General features: G+C 44.3%; 1 protein-coding gene across 4 annotated transcripts in view; it reads right to left on the bottom strand.

The window, feature by feature from the left end:
• The window catches only part of Tom1l1 (target of myb1 like 1 membrane trafficking protein), a 44,073-nt gene that overhangs the window by 23,061 nt on the left and 323 nt on the right, over nucleotides 1–20,689 (bottom strand). The window contains exons 1-7 of one of the 4 annotated variants that reach the window (XR_005489750.2): nucleotides 20,539–20,666; nucleotides 18,193–18,277; nucleotides 16,328–16,406; nucleotides 7,949–8,098; nucleotides 6,874–6,996; nucleotides 5,853–5,957; nucleotides 4,304–4,420 (exon numbers count right to left, since the gene is read on the bottom strand). Coding sequence is in view for 3 of the 4 variants with exons in the window: in NM_001253859.1 (NP_001240788.1) it covers nucleotides 4,304–4,420; nucleotides 5,853–5,957; nucleotides 6,874–6,996; nucleotides 7,949–8,098; nucleotides 16,328–16,406; nucleotides 18,193–18,277; nucleotides 20,539–20,596 (717 nt within the window). In the remaining variant the exon portion in view is untranslated. Of the gene's footprint in view, nucleotides 1–4,303; nucleotides 4,421–5,852; nucleotides 5,958–6,873; nucleotides 6,997–7,948; nucleotides 8,099–16,327; nucleotides 16,407–18,192; nucleotides 18,278–20,538; nucleotides 20,667–20,689 lie in introns of those variants that run through there. The other 3 variants (NM_001253859.1, XM_063268709.1, XM_039085577.2) reach the window with 3 other exon arrangements.

Genomic DNA, 20,689 nt, shown 5'->3' on the forward strand with positions numbered 1-20,689 from the left:
AAAACCACTCCACATCGGCACCCACCAACCACTCCACATCCGCACCCACCAACCACTCCACATCTGTGCCCACCAACCACTCCACATCCGCACCCACCAACCACTCCACATCGGCACCCACCAACCACTCCACATTGGCACCCACCAACCACTCCACATCGGCACCCACCAACCACTCCACATCCGCACCCACCAACCACTCCACATCGGCACCCACCAACCACTCCACATTGGCACCCACCAACCACTCCACATCGGCACCCACCAACCACTCCACATCTGCGCCCACCAACCACTCCACATCTGTGCCCACCAACCACTCCACATCCGCACCCACCAACCACTCCACATCTGTGCCCACCAACCACTCCACATCTGCGCCCACCAACCACTCCACATCTGTGCCCACCAACCACTCCACATCTGTGCCCACCAACCACTCCACATCTGTGCCCACCAACCACTCCACATCTGTGCCCACCAACCACTCCACATCTGCGCCCACCAACCACTCCACATCTGCGCCCACAAACCACTCCACATCTGTGCCCACCAACCACTCCACATCTGTGCCCACCAACCACTCCACATCTGCGCCCACCAACCACTCCACATCTGCGCCCACACACCAAGACCAAAAGACTTCCGTTCTTAATGGAATAATATATAATTCACATACTTAAATGGAATGTTTCCACATACATTTTTAATGAGGGATTGTTTGCTACTGATGGGTAAGGAAAGTGGCAAATCACTTCATTTTAGGGCATGGAACAGGTTTGGGAAGACCGTGTGAAACTAGAAATATTGCTACAGCAAATTTGAAAGGTGCTGCCACATGCCCTTTTGCTTTGCTATTTCTTTTTAAATTTTAACTTGACATACTTGTTAGCAACACAAGCTACAGATTTTATGTCTCAAAATGGATCAATTATGTGGGTTTTTTAAAGTATTACTACATACAAAGTCCAATAATTGATTTTTCTTTTATTGTCCTATACTAGTAGGATGCCATGAATACTACTTTTGTTTATCAAGTATGATGAAAGCTCTTCATTTTAGACAACTAGTCCAATGAAAGGGGAGGACCCCAAGAATGCTGAGCAAAATGTCACAAAGTTAAGTAAAATATTCTAAATTAAATAAACCCACATTGATGGCTGAAACTCATGGGCTGAGTGGGTACAGTGTCATACTCCTGGAACCCCAGAATGTGGAAGGCTGAAGCCCGAGAATTACCATGAGTTTGACAGGCTAAGCTTTACAGCAAAGAATAGCTTGGGTTATAAAGTAGGACCCTGTTTGTTTTTAATCCTTTGTTGCCCCAAATGATTACTCTTATGTTTTGTATTATGCTTTAGCAAGCAGAGAGTCTTTGCTCAAATAAGTTTGTAAATGTTGGATTAAGCAGACTTTTAAAAAACATACTGGGCCTGGAGAGATGGCTCAGCGGTTAAAAACTCTGGCTGCTCTTTGAGAGGTCCTGAGTTCAATTCCCAGCAGCCACATGGTGGCTCACAACCATCTGTCATGGGATCAGATGCCCTCTTCTGGATCCCTATCCTTAGAAACAGAGGCGAAAGCAACCACAACACAAAGTTGGCACTGCTATCCAAAACCAGAGTTTTAAACAAAAAGGTAATAAGCCAAGTAATGAATTTAGAGGGAAGGCAAGCTAGGGAAACTGACGCATACGTGTTTAAGGAACAATACATCAAATACAGATATTTTTCTCCCAAGAACTACAGTTCAAACAAATGAAGAAAAATAAAGATATAAAATATATTAAATAAATAGATAATTTCAAAAATATCAAATATGTTAATGTTACAATATATGACTTCACAAATCCGTAAGAGGAGAAATACAGTAGACTTGGGGGCTGAGAAGAGACCATGAGGAGTGAGGAGAAGAAGGCAGAAATTGCCATGAGGTAGGTGAATTTTGAGTGCACGGCCATGAGGACCGGCCTTTCAGCATAGAGCAGCCCAGGCAGAACATGGCAAGTGATATCTCAGGGTTACTGACAGGTAACAGACAAACAGCATAGAGAGTTTATATCTGCCCAGCTCTAATGCTTACTAGAAATATAAAGGCTTTATGTCTTTTATTTGGGAGGTAAATGATCAAAGGTGGGGTAGAAACCCGCAATGAACAGTTACCACAACAGTAAAAAACAGAAGAACATGTAAAGAAGACTTCAAAGAGTAGACAGAAAACAGCTTAGAACTGATCCCTATCCTTAGAAACAGGGGCAAAAACAACCATAACACAAAGTTGACACTGCTATCCAAATCCAGAGTTTTAAACAAAAAGGTAATAAGTAAAATAATGAATTTAGAGGGAAGGCAAGGAAGGGAAACTGATGCATACATTTTTTAAGAAACAATACATCGAATACAGATATTCCTCCTCCCCCGAAGAACTTCAGCTCAAACAAATGAAGAAAAGAGGAAAAGAAGATAGACAACAAACTCCAACTGGAAATCTCAGTGTCTAAAAACCTGTGTAAGACTAGAAAGGACGGATGATAGCTGCAGTGTCTGGGGTAAGAGCTAAATATTTCCTGAGATTGAAAATACACGTAAGGATGATAAGGACTGTGCAACTAGGAAGCAGGATAATGAATGGATTAGACATGTCTGTACATACACAAACCTCTCACAGCAGAACAGTGAAACACCAAAAATAGTGACGGAAAGAACAACCACAAAATGGAGCTAACGGGGAAAAATCAGAGCTTGATGGCTGTTCTCGTGAACATCTTAGGATGCAGGAGAATAATGGGACAGACGTCTTCTTCCAAAGACTCGGGGAAAATGATGCTATGCCTAGAGTCTATCCTGGCATTTGTTCTGGGACATGCAGGTACCCAGAGTTTACTCCTCGTCGGAAGGTATGCTTTGGCCACTGGAACTAAGAATAAATTACACTACTGTGGGGAATGAGGGCTGGGTCTCTGAGAAGACTGAACACCTGAGGAGGTTCTTCACTTTCTGGAAAGACTGGAGACCTGACTTTTTCCCTAACTGCCTCTTATACCAAGAAGATTAAACAGAAACATCCACCTGACTGTTTCATTTTGTTAGATAGTCTTGCCATGCTGCTAAGGCAGTCTTGAGCTCCTGGACTCAAGAGATCTTCTTGCCTCAGCCTCCCAACTGCTAGTACTACAGTGAACCACCGCGCCTCAGTGTTATTAATCAAAACTAAAATAAAACTGATATTTATACACCAGTAGAGAGGGAAGATGAGCATAGGTCAGTACAGATATTGAAAAACATGTGGGCTACCCATCTAGCCACTCATCTGGATTCAGGTACAAAATGACCAACTATTTATTCCTCCAGAGCCTAAGTACTCTTACATCTACTTTTTATTTTTTAAATCTTGTCTTACCCACTCATAATCATACCTCAGACTGACATATTTTTATCAAGGCCTTTACTTTACTATGTATCCAGACCAACCCATCTAAGGTCTAGAACAGCACCTTCAATTCTACAAATCACAGGGACTCAATGTCTGATGAACGGATGGACAAGAAGAGATTTTACATACTGCAAACGTGAGGCTGGATTGCATATGACCAAGACTACAAATTACAGTAAATTATTCTTTATAGAAGGGCTGGGCTTGATTGTGATCATTACTGCATCTTTGACAAGATGATTACTGTATATTTTCATTAAGTTTAGAAATCAAAGGAAGCTGGGAGGTGTGTGTGTGTGTGTGTGTGTGTGTGTGTGTGTGTGTGTGTACGATGTGTAACATAATGTGTATATTATATATTACATGTATACATATACATATTATATACATAATTCGAAACATAGTACAGTATTACAAATGCCCAGATAAAAAATATGTATGTCAGTATGTGGCATGACTATGAGTGCATAAGACAAGATTTTGAGAAAAAAAAGTAGATATAGGGTTGGGGATTTAGCTCAGTGGTAGAGCGCTTGCCTAGCAAGCGCAAGGCCCTGGGTTTGGTCCACAGCTCCAAAAAAAAAAAAAGTAGATATAAAGAATTTAGGCTCTGGAAAAACATACATATGGCATTATATGTTATATATAATATAGACATTGATATATATTGTGTAATATATATGATATATATCATATACACATATGTATGCATACCATATATATCATAATGGTTATATATGTATATGTATATATATATATATATATCATATATATTAGATTCTATTAACAAGTTTTCCAGCTACAGAGTTCAAAGTTCTTCAGAGAGTAACTGTTGAGAGAACTCTTTGCCCGACCGTCCCTGGGCTCATACCCTCAGGAGCTCTATGTCTTCATGGTTTTCGGAGCCAGGAGTGTTCTCCATCAATATGGCTGTCATCACTTTCACGTTCATTTTCACCATGTCCAGTTCACTGTGCAGTTTCCCGATCTGTGAAGGGCAATGCAACCTCCAGTCACTAAGCGTCACACAAAGACCACAGCTGGCTACCTTGCTTCCTGCCTACAGGACAAATGCTAGAATACCAAATGCCTTTGTAAAAATGTAATGTTTGCAAGCCTACTGACGTTGATCTCGGCAAACATATAATTATTTTACAAATTGTACCCTGTTGTTTTCTGAATAGACTTGGTTATGTCTTATAAGAAACCAGGGCTATGCCTCGGGAGAGTTAAAGATGCAGAAACAAAATGACCTGGACCACTATGAATAAAACAAAAATACCTAGTAGCAGAAGTTAATAGGAACCCGGAGAAAATGAGAAACATTGTCTCACATACTAGCCTGAGTTCCTGGCAAAGCATCAGAAAAGCAAAGGAAGGAGGTAGTGTTGTGGAATGATCACAGTATTCACGGTATTATAGAAAGATGAAAGTGAACCGTTTTGAAATGGTTTAAATTCTAGGAGGAAGAAATTACATGGCTTTTAATGTAAGAAATACTTAATATTAATATAAAGAACTCAATTAGCGTAAAGACTTCAAGGATAGCCTTTTAATGCAAAGATATTAATGAGCATTGTTAATTACATTTATCTAGATCTCTTATAAGTGGAGACTAAGGAGAAAACGCAATTCCTTTGGTACAATTAACATAGGTAATAAGACAACTTGCCATTGGGCGCTCTGAAGTGAAAACAGAACAAAACAAAAACCAACCAACGAACCAACCAAACAAAACCCAACCCACCATCCAAACAGACAAAAAGCCAGGAGTCGGTGGGTGGCCCTCAGACCTAGTTCACAGCGTTTACTGGTCAACATTCTTTTCTTAAAAACATTTGTACTTATTTGTGTGTGTGTGTGTGTGTGTGTGTGTGTGTGTGCGTGCGTGTGAAGTCACAGGATAGTGTTTGGTGTCTGGTTCTCTCCCCACCGTGTGGGTTCTAGGCACACATTCGACTTTGATCATCAGGCTTGATGGAAGGCAGCTTTACCTGCTGAACAGTCTCTCCGCTCCCAAGCACAATTTTTAAATGTGTGAGCCTTCAATTCAGATTAAACTCCGTAGGCTAACTCTGCATAGAGACAAACCACGAGGACACTTTCTCCCTACGCGGCAGTCTCTCCTCCCACAGGAAAAGAAGTGGACACATAAGCACGCAGCCTATGCCTGCCACCCCAACGTATGGAAGGCAGAAGCAGGGGCATTATCAAGAGTTGTGGGCCGGTCTGGGGCACGTAGTGAGTTCGAGGCCAGAGACAGCTACTCAGAAGGTACCTTGTCTCAGAAATCAAAATAAAGATGCTGATTAACCGAGGGCCGGGTTACGTTATAGTAACCCGTCATAACGCCATTAAGGAAATGCAAATTGTAAATCCAATGCTTAGAAAACGTGAATAAACAGTGCTGTCTCTGTTACCTGTTCAGGGACTAAGGAAATAGTCGGGTTCTTGGGAGCAATTATAGAAGAAAGAGCAGGCGCAGTGGGGACAGATGTCGGTCGACTTGGTGAGATCTGACCAGCCTATCAATATAAAATAAAGAAAGAGTATGACACGAATTATCAAAGCCACCGCAAGCCTGGCTCCCATTCAGCTGACTCAGGCATTCATTAAAAAGTCCTGGGGAGTTGGTTTTAGCTCGAAGTTGATCATTGGGAGCACAGCATATCCAGTATTTAGAGAAGACCGCTAAGCAAATGGTAGGCTGTCACGTAACAGGCCTTATTAACGAAATGACTATCCAAAAAAGTCCTCTTGGTTTTCACCAAGGCACTGTATCATGAACCGCCATGCCATTCGAGATTATAGTTCTCCCTTTCCCCTGTTGCTAAAGCACCTTTAATCCCAGCACTTGGGAGGCAGAGGCAGGCAGATCTCTGTGAGCTCGGGGCCAGCCTGGTCTACAGAGTAAGGCCCAGGACAGCCAGGACTACACAGAGAAGAATCTGTCTCAAAACAAACAAACAAAACCCCAAACAAACAAGGAAATAAACAAATAAACAATGAAAAGGGCAAATCAACTCATGCAGTCTTTTTAACTCTCCCACCAAGCTCTCAAGGCATTTCCTCCAGCAGTGAATTGCTTCCTCGATCAGATCTGGTCCTCAACTGTAACTGGATAGCCACAGCTGCAAATCATGACCATGTTGTTTTAGGTCACTGCTTTTCGATATATTGTCAATGTGCGTAGAAACACCAGAACCTTTTTAGAAGGAAGATTCTAGCATAGTATAACACCCTATGGTTAACAAACTACCAGATTATGCCTCAAACGGCACTGTGATTGGCAAAGCCTAAACCCAGGTATTATCCCATGAGATATAACCATATACTAATAAATTCATCTTTCTGCTAAACTGATTAAAGGTTATCCCTTTCAATATGAAAAGGACCTAAACAATGTATATTATTTTACATGGGGCTAAGAAAACCTCCTACCTCCTGTTTTGTCTCAGGCTCTCCATCCAAGGGTGGGAATTGAACCCCTTTCTTCAGCAGGTCGAGGTACACTTCCTTCACTTCACTGACATCTACACCTCCCGGGAAGCCCTGGGACCACATCTAAATGCAAGAGATATCAAGTTCCAGAATGAAAAAAAAAAAAAAAACCCAAAAAACAAAACCATAGCAAGAACCAACACATCTTAAAGCGTATGATGGGAAATGAGTAACTGAAAATTGTGTACTTAATTCAGAGTGAAAAACCTAGTCTTGAATGTTGTGCCCATTTCCAAAGGCTAGAATAATATTATAAAGTATTTTGAATCACCAGACTCCCATGCTTCAACATCTCGACAAACTCTGGGACCGATAGTAGCAATCGTCAAGTACTGCTCTAAACCTGTGACTGAAAGATTCTAAAATCCTACTGGCCACCTTTCTGACAGACAACACGGATTCCATATCTGCAGAGTGAATACATGCAGCCCCACCCTATGGATATAATACAAACTGAACGGAAGGTAGGGAAATGACGGTCTGGTCTTCAGCAGGAAGATATTATCCAATGTCAAGAAATCTTACTCCACAGAAACTTAGAAAATGCAGCAGGATGAAGCTCCCCTGGTAGAGAGCTTACCCAGCAAGCATGACATCCTGGGTTCGATGCTCACTACTACATTAACTGAGTATTGGGGAGGTGGGGGCAGGAATATCAGAAGTTCAACAACATCCTTGGTTTCTTAGAGAGTTAGAGGTCAGCGGGGACAGGAGAGACCATGTCAGAGAAAAGAAGAGAAGAGAAGAGGGGAGGGGGGAGGGGAGGGGAGGGAGGAGAAGGGAGGGGAGGGGAGGGGAGGGGAGGGGAGGGGAGGGGAGGAGAGGAGAGGACAGGAGAGGAGAGGAGAGGACAGGAGAGGACAGGAGAGGACAGGAGAGGAGAGGAGAGGAGAGAAGAGAAGAGCTTTATGCATCAACCCTAGGTAAATAAAGGGTCATTACAACAACCAGAATCACACCACTATCTCTCTATACTTAGAAATTACCCACCCTTGACATAAGTCTATGGACTTACCTTAATGAAACTCAAGATTCTGTTCTGAGTCTCCAACGGTAAGGTGTATCTGGGGTTCAGCAGCTTAACTAGAGTATCTTTAACGAACTCCTTCTTCACAATCAGAGATTGGAAACTCGGCCCACAGTTCTGCATGCACATGTCAATGAGCTAAATTAAAGAGCAAAGTCAGGGGTGACAGTTCTCTGGCATAATCCTTCTGACTTTTAAAACCAAACAAATGGTACGGAAGAAAGCTTCTGCTAGCATTCTAACTGACGAACACGATTTGCTCCCTGTAATACTAAACTTTACGGCAGGACGTTACGCTCCAATATTGCAAGGAAGAGGGAACATCAGGTAACTGGCCAGACGCTCCAACTGATGGAGAGGCGAGATACACACAGGGCACTCGACAGCACACGGTAGTGAACGACAAGCGCTAAACTGAGTTGATCAAAACACACGCGCTGGAATATGTAACATTGGCTGCAGGTTATCTAGGGTCAGCCTGGTCCCTTCTGCTGCCCTGCCATTGTTCACAGCGCCACGCCCTTTTACCATTAACGTCCTGCTTTGGATAATAAATCGCTATCAGTCTAGCAATAGATCTTTATAGGCAAGTGTGATTATTTAAAGTCGGGTGATTGTGCGAGAGTTATAGAAAAGGCTGGGGCTGAGCTGGGCATTGAAAAATGACCAAGGAAAGTAGAAAGGAATTTGCAGATGTACGCTAGGTAGATAAATGCTGCTTTGGTTTGCATTTGGAAGGCCACCACAGACCCCTGTGTCTGCGGCTTGTTGGTATTTGCAGGTAGTAAAAGCTTTAAAAATGGTGCCTAGCTGTGGTTCCCAGTTGTGGCAGAGACGCCCTCAAAGGGGATTCTAAAACCATGACTTTTTTTTTCCTCTTTTCTTTCTTTCTCTCTCTTTTTTTTAACTTCCCAACCTTGAGGTGAGTGATTTCACTCTGCCACAGGCCACCTGCCCATGACTGTCGGAAACCGCAAACCGCAAAGAACCTTCTTCATAAGCTGCCTTGAGTAGACATTATAGAGATTCCTGGAAAGAAGACTGGTGTAAATCATATGCAAAACAAATGAATAAGTAAAGATGGTGAAGTCGATGAACAATGGGAGGTTCAGTGCACACTCTGCTTTGCCTCTGGGGGTGGCATCTTGATGTAGGCAAATTGAGAACACTGGGTACTGCAGATAAAGTTCATGAGGGATTATCTAGACTGTCCAGAAATCTGTCTGGAAGGATAACATCTAGACATTCATTACCCAGGAGTTCCGGAAGAGAATTGGTTAGTCAATGTCCTACATATAAAAAGCTACATTCTGGGCAGGTACCAGCAGCACTCTACAGAGGAAACTTGTTAGTCCGGAAGGCTCTCACCAGTGCAGATCCAAGACAGAAAAGAGTGAGCCTTGGATGGTGTGAGCATGAGGAGGGGAGAATGTCGACTGTGTATTTCCTGAAGCAAAGAGACTGGAAGCTAAAAGACCTTCTCTCTGCATGGGGCTGAGGGGACCTTTCATGAAAACGTGGGGTAGGGTGGGGTGATATATATGACTGAGAACCCTAGGGGTAAAAGTGGGTGGGACAACATTTAGGTATTTTTAGGTTCGAAAGGAAAAGTAAACATTCAAATATGTTTAGCAGACGGAGAGTGAAGGGCCACCAGAGCATCGTCAAGGCCACCAAGGAGGTGCAAAGACCTGGGACACTGGGTTGGAAGTCAGTGGAAAAACAGCAGAAAAAAAGAAAAGGAGAGAGAGAGAGAGAGAGAGAGAGAGAGAGAGAGAGAGAGAGAGAGAGAGGAGAGAGAGAGAGGAGAGAGAGAGGAGAGAGAGAGAGAGAGAAGGAGGAGGGAAGGATGATGGTAAGAAGGAAGAAAGGAAAGGGAAGGAAAAAGGAAGGAAGGAAAGAAGGAAGGAAGGAAGGAAAGAAGGAAGGAAGGAAGGAAGGAAGGACAGACGGAAGATAATATTGGTAAAGTCAAAGGAAGTTTCCAAAAGGAAGAGTATTAAGAGTTACTATTATGGACAGAACAACTGTAATGTGTTCACGGATTAGTGGGGCCATTCATCACTTTGAATAAAACAACACGGTTATAACTCAGGCTAAGAAGAATGAACTGGAATGGAAAAACTGCATGCCAAAAGCCAACTTCTGAAAACCGACCTAAAGGTAAAATTAAATCTCCATGCCACTTTGAGTTTGAGGGGACAAAGCAACTATGCCGTAACCAGCAGAGCCGTCATTGCCTCAGAAAAGCTCCCACACCTGACCCGCCCCCCATGCGTTTTGTTGAGTGTCATTTTCATACAATACAAAAAGTAACAGTGGGTACACAAAGGGATACTTTTAAAGCAAGGAGACCATAGAAGCCACCAGAAAATGCTGAAGCTGAGTACATGAGGAACCCTGGGAAAATCTTTGAAGGAGGTAGAAGCGGAAGTCCTACGGAAATAAGATTACTGGGTAGTGATGACGTAAGCTGGCTGGACAGAGTGGCAAGGCGCATTAGAGACGATGCTGATCTTGACCGACTATTAAAGTGAGGTTTGAATGGGTGGGATGCTACAGACAAGGGTGGGATGCTACAGACGAGTGCCTCTATTCCAGTGGTGCTCAACCCTCCTAAAGACCCTTTAATACAGTTCCTCCGTGCTGTGGTGACCCAACCCCCATCATAAAATTATCATCGTTGCTACATCATAACTGTCATTTTGCTACCGTTCATGAATCGTAATGTAAATGTTTGTGTTTTCCAATGGTCTTAGGCGATCCCTAAGAAAGGGTTGTGACCCCAAGAGGGGTCTCAACCCACAGGTTGAGAACTACTGCTCTATTCAATGCAAGTATATGGAAATACTTATCCAACGGCTTGTGCGGTCTTGGATAAGATACCTAAGCTTCCAATTCTCCCTTTTGTTTGGAGTTAAGTAAATGATGAATTCCTTGCTTTATAGAGCCCAAACCAATTTTATGTTTGGCATACTAAGACGTTACAGTAATGAGTAATATTCCTGAAAGGTATATGCACAAAAATCAGAGTCAGCATACAGTTCTGAGACTGCTAACATCTGGAGAGCAGCAAGCATGCCCTTTTGTGCTTTCCCGCTGGAATCAGGACTGTCAGAGCTCGTTATTTCTGTATCGCCTCCTCCATTATGTCTCCAGCCTCCCCCACAACCCCCAGCTCGCTTGGATTCTAAAACGTACTGTGGTAAATGGACAAACTCATGTGAGCGGCCTAACGTATTTTGCTATCTTGTTCTGGAGCCCATGTGCTCAGATAACCTATCTTTGGATCCAGGGTAAGTAGGAATCTGTGATCTCAAGTGGGAGAACTGAAGGAATCAAGGAACCAAGCAGCGCGGAAGTGGGCGACTCAAAGGTTTGCCCGTCTATTTTTGTGCTTAGCTGAGCAAATCGCTTATGTGAACTCGTGGCAACGCTGTCTGCATAACGGACCACCGTATCTCTTTCTAGGAGCTTGCTGTAAGAATACAATGAAATGTCATGCCCTCTGAGAGGGAGACACAAAAGCAGGACCTCTGCAGACGGTAACCAACACAACTGGTCATCTGTATCGAAGGAGAATGTTCTAGCACAGGAGTATGTGCTTATCAATAGAAATAAAAATTCTTCACAGATGGTTAGAAGAAAAACCAGGGCAGTTTTGCTTCTCACTATAGGTAACTAATCCAGGAAGAGTGGCAATACTAGATTTCAGGTCCATCAGCGCTGTTTCTGGACCACCAACTGTGACCACACCAAGGCAGGACTATTCTATCATACAAACCCCTTGTGGGAGAAAGCTGCCTTCTCATTCTTTCTCGTGTGATAAGCTACTGGACGGACACTCACCTTTATAGATCACCTGAAATCCCTATAATTCTTTACTGGTGCGTGTTCCATAAAGGGCTATTGCATTCCATTGATTCTCGGGAACTTGTTCAACCACTTTTCATTTGACAATGACAGTGGTATTTGCTGACGTTAGTCACAACTGAGTCATTCAAGAGAGGGCTTTCCAGCCTCGAGCAATAAAGCTCGGTAGCCACAGAATACAAGGCAAATCGGGACTATTGACTTCTTGGGCTGGCTGTGTATCTCAGTGGCAGGGCCCTTGTCTGGAATGCACAAGAGCCTGAATTCTATCCAACCGCATGGCAAACGAAAAACACAAGGAGCTACTGGCTCCTTTATAAAACTACGTCTCTGGTTGTTAGTGGGGGAAAAAAAAATCATCGTACAATCAGATTATGTCAAAGACCTAACGAAGGCTGACAAGTCCATGGAGAACTCTAAATGACAGAGAAGATTAGAAACACTCATAATTGATTTGGGCTCTTATCACTTCACAGAAATAAGATGAAAATGTCACCCAGGAGACGACTTTTTAAATAGTTTATTGGTAAACTTATAATTGCCTTTGACAGACATTGGGCAATTCCTTCTGTGACTAATTCCTCTCATAATTCAGTGTAGCCTAAGAGAATACATGCAGGGCAGAGGCCTTGAGTGTAACTCTGACAGACAATGAGTAAGCTGAGGGGAGGCACACAGGCCATCACGTGTACAACAAGGGAGATCTACATGCAGCTATCAAGAGGTAAAGCCCATTTGGGAAAGCTCAAGACAAATTTCTTCCTCTCTCATGGCCCCTTTTCTATGTTCATGGTACATAAACACATACACATACACACACACACACAGACACACACACAAATATATATATATAATATATATTACATATATAATCATAGGAATGGAATAAGAGGAAACGGGGGGGGGGGACAATGGAATACATGAGGGCTATTTGGTGTAGAAAGGGTCCAGTAAGAGGGGAATGATGGGGGAGGGGAATGATGGGGAGGGGAATGATGGGGGAGAGGAATGATGGGGAGGGGAATGATGGGGGAGGGGAATGATGGGGAGGGGAATGATGGGGAGGGGAATGATGGGGGAGGGGAATGATGGGGGAGGGGCTGGAGAGTGATGAATAAAAATAGCGATTAATGATGCATACATACATATTAAAATGACACAAGGAAACCCTTTGCTCTGCATGCCAACTTTAAAGACTAATTAGGAGAGTCTGGAGAGAAGGCTCAGTGCTTAAGACCACCTGCTGCTTTTTCCCCCCGAGGACCCAAGTTCAGATCCCAGTACGTAGCTCCCGGGATTGGACACCCTCTAATGGCTTCTGAGTGCATGCACACAGGTAGCCTGCATCTGCACAGACCACAGACGCCTACACACAAATAAAAACTAAAATTTTAAGATAAATGAAGGAAGGCACTAAGCCACTACCCAAAGACTATGCATGGACTGACCCTGGACTCTGACCTCATAGGTAGCAATAAATATCCTAGTAAGATCACCAGTGGAAGGGGAAGCCCTGGGTCCTGCTAAGACTGAACCCCTAGTGAACTAGACTGTTGTGGGGAGGGCGGCAATGGGGGGAGGGTTGGGAGGGGAACACCCATAAGGAAGGGGAGGGGGAGGGGCTAGGGGGATGTTGGCCCGGAAACCGGGAAAGGGAATAACATTCGAAATGTAAATAAGAAATACTCGTTAATAAAAAAAAATGAGAAAAAAAGATAAATGAAGGAAAAGAAAGAGAAGGCAAGAAAGAGCAGGTATTTCCCTTGACCTTAATGATCCTGGTTGCTAACTGCAGTGGAATTCTGACCCCTCACCGTTGACTCTCACTGTTATGTAAGCACGGGCTTTGAAACGTCTCTCTGGCTTTTGTATGCTGATAGGAGAATCACAGCACAGAACAGATGTAGTCAGGAGGTGAACATGCAATCAAAGAGCCGCCGTTGGCAGAAGCTTGACAGGCTAGACTGACATAAGGGGAGACTGGAAGCCCAAAGAAAAACCCACCGGACGACATTCTACAGAACCCACCCTCTTCCTCTGAGAGGGCCCTGTCCAAGTGAAGGTGGAGGACATGATGGACTTGGAGATACAGAACCACTGAAACAAGGAGGAGGCTACATACAACATTCAAGACGGTAAACAAGTGTGAGATACCCAGGTGGAAATAGAGAAGTGGGGAGGGGGAACAACACATCCGTCGCTCTCACGGATCCTTCTCGCCCAGTTCTCTTAAATTTCTGCACTCTTGAGGTAGTCTAGATCCACTCCATTTTTGTGCTGTCTACATTCCTTTCCACTCTAGGTCTGAAAAATACCTTCCGTCAGACCCGGAGTCTTCCTGGATGCCAAGAGAAATGGGATGAAGTTTGGGAAGAAAGGGGGTGGGAACTTAAGCCGATTCGATCCATACTGGATCCACTAACGTTTCTGACTCTGTACTACGCTTCCGGGAAGGTACAGAAGACACAAATTGTAGGGCAAGTGAGCCTTACAGACAGGCATAAGAACTGGAGAGGTGAGGCTCAAATCCTGGGAATCTCAGAGATCTGAGATGGTGGGGTGGAACTGCTCCTTCACAGCCTCAAGGCCTGCTCTGGAACACATAACAAAGACCACCAACTGAGAAGACCCAGGGTAGTCTCTGAATGCAGTACCTGAAGTCCTTCCCCAGCAAATCCCAAACTCAGCCAAAAGAAAACATTTACCACCAAATCCCACCCACTCCCCCAAGTTTTATATAGTCAGTCCTATCCCCATGGGATAAAGCACACAGGGTTTTCTGACAGTGGCTGTCTTCACTGTAACATTTGGGGAAGAGCTCCCTCTCCGAAAGCACTCGTGGTTGGATCTTGGATCCCTGTGGCTAGCCAGGCTCTCACTGCCTGCAGAGACTCACGTCAGAGCAGCAGCAGCTGATGCAGCCACAGCTGCCACCACTGTCACTGCAGCTGTTGTGGGACCTGGGACCCAGGCTACCTGAGGAACCTGTCTGTCCCAGGCTGCTCTTCACCCTCCTTGACCTGGCAAACAGAGACACCGGACACAACAGAGGGAAGTGGGCATCCAGACACCCCTGGCAGAGAGGCAGAATTCAATACCACAGCAAATGAGAGCCTTGATTCATTCTCAGAAGAAAAGTAGTTGAAAGAAAGGGTATGGAATTTAGAATCGTAGGACTGGGTTTAAATTCCTGCACATGCTACGAACAGCACGTTAATCTTAGCATAGTTACTGAACACCCTTTGTTTCATTATCTGTGAAGCGGAACTGATAAGACAACCATCTCCTGGTGGTAAGAGCAGCAGCAACTTACTAGCATCTGGGGATTTTTGTTTCTTTGTTTATTTTTGGTTTTCCAAGACGGGATTTCACTGTGTAGCCCTGGCTGTCCTGGAACTCACTCTGTGGACCAGGCTGGCCTTGAACTCACAGAGATCCGGCTGCTTCTGCATTCCCAAACACCGGGATTAAAGGCATGCACCATCACCAGTCAGCTACCATTCCAGGTATTTCTACCCTGGTCCTGATACCTTGATATTTCCACAGAAACATATTACTCCTTCCCCAGTAGTTCCCATCATTCTGTGGTCTTCATGAGCAGGTTGCTATGAGTTAGAGACAGACAACAGCCCAACAACCAGGAAGGAAAAAAATACCCAACTGAAGGGTTTCTTCTGCATTTGTGGAATGGAGACTATTTAACTAACTTTTTATTCAGTCAGTCTCCAAGTACACACAATGTGATCTACTATTTTCCAGGTAAATCTAGAAAGTGGTAACTAAACTCACGTCTGCCTCATAGCCTTCTGACACACACTGCCAATACTCTAAAGATAATGGCCGTACCTATGGGAGGTCTCACTTCCAGAAGAAATGAGAAGGTCACCCAGCTCATTTCCAAATGTCCAAAGGGCAACTCACCAAGGTGACTCAAGAGGTCAGGCGGTCCCAACTGGGGGAAATGGAGATATTTCCATAAGAGCTCACATCCGTACCACAAAAGTAACTGAGCACAGGAGAACTACATAAAGTGACAGAAAATGTCTCCAAATTACATCAATCGAAAGAGCTGGTTGAAACTTAAGGGGCCGCCAGTGTCTCAGGATCCCTCAAAGAGGCTGAAGGAAGGTATAAAGGAAGGGAGGCATCTCTCAGTTTCCATTTTCTTCTTCAAACATGGTCCACAAATACAAACACATACTTTTGGACCCGTTTCTCACCTACTGGTTTTTAACCACAAACACGAAGACCTTGACCAGGACACACCGATTCTGTAGCAATGATTTCTTTCCACAAAATTAGATGGCGCTGTAGTTAACTGAACTCCCTTCTGTAGTTCTCAACAGGTGAGGAATCTTAAGTCACACAGTCCAGAAAGCACTAGTACCTGGCCATCATCTCTCAGGCTATGAGTGTATTTTTTTTTTAACTCTAAAAATGTTAATTGTAGGGGAGAAGCCCCACAATATTATTTATGCCATTCAAAGTACTTACTGATAAGGAAAGTTGGATTTCTTTGTGGTTGTAGTTTTTGGAGATCCTTTTCTTCAAAGCTTTTACTGCATCTTTTGGCCTACGGCAATAAATACACCGAAATCAACAATTTGGATAGAGAGGCACTGTCTATGTAAGCAGTGTACAACACGGAGCTAGGAATGGCTTAACAGTAAGGGCGATTTGATCGCGATTCCACGGGAGCTGGGCCACTGAGCATACCGCCTCTAAGTTTCCTTGCAAAATAGGTAGATCACATCGCCTGCCCCTTGGTGAGACACTGCTAGGATATGTACGTAAGAGGATTATATAAATGCTGGTCACGAAATGTGTACATGACAGCTTCTATCAAGGCACAGAATCCGGTTACAGGAAATGTAACCCAGAGCAACAAGATTCTTAGCCTTTCCTGGGCATCACCCATAGGTAAGGAGATATAGGAAAGACTGCAGTTGGCTAATTCTAATATGCTCCAACTTGATGCTAGCAAGATCTGCAGGCTGGGAATCAAAATTCACTTCATTAGATGTTCCTTTTACAAGATCAGTGAAGAAACTGATAATTGTAATGAAACAGGTTGACAGAAAATCTAAATGCCACAGAGTATATAAACATTATATATGTGTGCATACATGCATGCATATATATGTATATATATATAGTTATTGCTGTTATTGTTGTTGTTGTTATTATATATGCAGGGCTGGAGAGATACTATGCAAGTTTGAGGCCCTGCATCCCCAGGCCCAGGTAAAGTCATGGCAGATCGGTTACAACCCGTCTGTCATTCTAATGCTTGGTTAGAAGATGCTTGGTAGAGATGTACCCTTGGGGTAGGCTAGCTAGTTAACTAGCCTTACTACACCGTGCTGGGTTCAATTGAGAAACCCCGGCTTGATAGATAAAGAGGAGAGAAACTGAGGAAGATACCTGCAATTGGTATCGGCCTCTGGCCTCCACACTAAAGTGTGCTCAGACACACGTGAGCGCACATGCACTCCTGCATACCACAAAGAGACACATTTTAAAAAGGAAATCTGTAAACTCTTAGAGGGGTCAACCACAGGCACTTGCCGTTAATATATAACTAATAATTGTTTTACCATTCTTCTTCATCAGCACCCACTAGACAAAAATCTTGTCCTACCAACTATCCCTTAAGAGTGTTGAGGAAAAGTATACAAGTTTCGCCTTTTATCATAACCTACAGTCGACTAAATTCAAAGTAGCAGTGCCTCTTAATGACTTTGTTTTTCTTTTCTTTTCTTTTTTAATTGAGTGACTTCAAGTCTAGATAACACATCAATACACAGCACATCTTGTAAGAGTACAGTACGAACTTGGGTGAGCTGGCAGGATGACAGATAAACACTTGTCCCCTGACAAGGAAAGAAAAGATCGCTCAGTTGTTTCTGGAACAATCCAGAGGGTTGGTCACCACCCGCCTGGACACCAACCACTAACTAGAAGCCACTCAGCTACCAGCCTCTGGATACTGGTTTTGTTACATAAAACACTGGCCATCGGAGCATGAGAAAGCTCTAAAGAAAGAAACAACTTATCCCTCTCTTTAAAAGAATTTTTGTTTTTCAAAACAAGGAATTTAAGCCAGACAAAGACAAAATTTAAACTAGTAGAGCAAAAGCAAAGGAGACAAGTTCTAATGATCTCTCGGGGGTCCTCTGCATGCTGGAGGAGGAAGCTGTCCCCAGGGTTAGCCTGCCATCCTCACACAGCAGGAGGCGCTCAGAAGACAGTGAAGTGTTCTCTCAACCAAAACATCCAAAACTTCCGCAAAGGAAACCAAGCTGCAGTTCTGATGGGTCTCATCGGGCACAAATGCACGGATCCCACTGCAAACCTACCCGTCTTGTGTGGTGTTAATTATGTCACAGATATGCATGAACTGGCCCCAGTCTTCTGTCTGAACTCCAGCAAAGGTGGCCTTTTCTGTAAAGATAAAACTGCTTGTGTTGAGTTTGAGCCACAACGGAAAAGAAAAGAAAAATCTCATGTCCTTGAAATAATCTGATTGGGGTGCATGAACAAGTACCATTAAGTTTATGCTGCCGAGAGGTAAAGTGATTTCTTTTCTCCCCTCCTGAACAATTCCCAGTAACCCAGGAATCGATCAGAAGCCAAGGCCAGAGTGCTGCTGTTGCAACGGCAACGAGTGAGCTATTAAGAAAGCCTGCAACAAATCTCCAGCCTCCGGTGTCTTTCAGAAGCCAGAACTATAGACCTGTGGCTTACTGGACAGTCACGGGCAAGGTGAACTACACATCACTAAGTCTATTCTGGTTTAACCCACGGATATGGATGACGAAAGGAGAAATTCAGAGAGAGTAAGGAAATTAACCAAGGTTACACATCAAGCGTGATGGGGAACCTGCATTCAAATCAAGGTTATTTGATTCCAATATTTATATTTTTAAATTATGTATTGGGGGGGGTGTGAGAATAAAAGAAAAACAACTACAGAGCAAGATGGCTTCTGGCATCAAACTTACACTGGGCAGATTTACACCCTTGGCATTCCCTTCTCTAGACGGCTTCTTTAAGAACACAGGACCGGAGTCAGGGAACCTCTAACACAGTGGGTCTCAACCCTCCTAATGTCTTGACCCTTTAGTACACTTCCTTATGTTATGGTGACCCCCCCCAACCATAAAATTATTTTTGTTGCCTACTTCATAACCGAAACTTTGCTACGGTTATTGATCGTAGTGTAAATATCAGTGTTTTTCCACATTCTTAGGAGACGCCTGTGAAAGGTCATTGGACCTCCCTAAAAGAGTCTCCTAAAAGAGAACCACTCCGTGTGCTTATTGGCTTCTCTGACAAAGATCACCAAGCACGGTGCAAACCACAGTGTGTGGCTCTAATGGGGTTCTGAATGGACGAAGCTGAGCCGTCTTGCTTGTGTCCGTCCAGATATTTCTTCCTCCCAACCTCCTCATTCCTAGAGAACGCCTATTCACACTTGAAGGCCATGCCTGGGTTCGTTTCTCCCTTTATGTGAGTTTTGTTTGCAAAATAAGTGGTTTTCTTTTTTCTTAGTATGTTAAAGGTGTCTTACTAAGTTCCCTGGGGGCTGGGACCATGCCTTCTCGTAGGCACCTAGCTGGTGGTTCTAACCATTTTCAAAACTAAAGGATAATCGTACATACTGCTAGAGTGTCTTCTGCCTGTGAGGATTCAGTGAGGTTCCATTTCTGCTCGAGATTCACTCTAATACGATTTATTCAGCAAGGAGATAGGCAGTTAATGTGTCTTTCCTAGAGGGCAGCTCTCTTCCAGTATTTTAAAGATGTGGAAACTCCGGTTTAAGTTCAAAGGTGTTCCCCATCCCGGCAGCAGATAGTTAACTTATTTTCAATCTAAACTTTCTAAGACTGAACCTTAGAACTCCCAGGTTCTGAGGATTTCATCACCCCACCAAGTTCCTGACAGTTTGCCTGTCATTAATACACCCTGGTGCCACACCCTGTCCCCAAGGGAGGGGGCAGGAGAAAGAAGGGAGCTGAGGTGGCAAAAAGCCAACTGTATGTAGTCAGTGGCTTCTGCATCCACCTCTGTAATTCAGAGCACAAACGCGAGGAGGAAGGGAGGACCATTCAGGCTGGGTTGGAGGGTGATGCTTGGTCTAAGAGCCTCTGTGACTGCAAATGGCCCCTCTCCCTCTCCTCAGCACAACAGCGTGCATTTTCAATCTCCCACTTCAAGCCAAAAGCCACTCGGATCGTTTGAGCTGTGTGCTGGAGAAAACTGGTTTGGAGAAACCTGCCTCTCGAGGTGAGATCACGCCAATTAGCTTTTCCGAGCAGTCTCTTTCTAATCTGTAAAATGGGTATAACAATAAAGTGCTGAGAGTGGACGCACTTTATGAAGAACCTTCCCCGGGTCAAGAAGTTTCCACTTTCTCCTCCCAGCGGTCCCAACACTCCACGCAGTGCTGCAGGTCACCTGCTTGGCTCCACTCGCCCAGCAGTTTGCATTTTTCAGGGAGGTTCTGGTATGAGTGAGCCAAAAACAGCAAGGTGGAGCGGCCGCAGGTGGCACGCAGGTGGCGTGGGAAAGCTGCGGGGGTGGGTAGCATTTCCTCCGACTTGGCCCAACTCGGTCCCCCCACAATCGGGAATGGAGTGGAGCCGGCAAAACTCCCACAATTCCCCAAGCCAGTCGGGATGTTACTCCCCGCGCCTCCTTACCTATGAGGTGACCCAGAGAGGTAGCGTAGGGATCGCGGTGACTCTTCCCAAACGCCATGGTAGCTCCAGAGAACCCTCCCAGGAAATCCGCCTCCACCGCCCTCCGACTCCACCCGCTCCGTGCCCGAGGCTCCTCCTCTCTGCTCCAGCG

This window comes from Rattus norvegicus, chromosome 10 (assembly GCF_036323735.1).
Source record: "Rattus norvegicus strain BN/NHsdMcwi chromosome 10, GRCr8, whole genome shotgun sequence".
In the NCBI taxonomy this organism is placed as follows: Eukaryota; Metazoa; Chordata; class Mammalia; order Rodentia; family Muridae; genus Rattus; species Rattus norvegicus.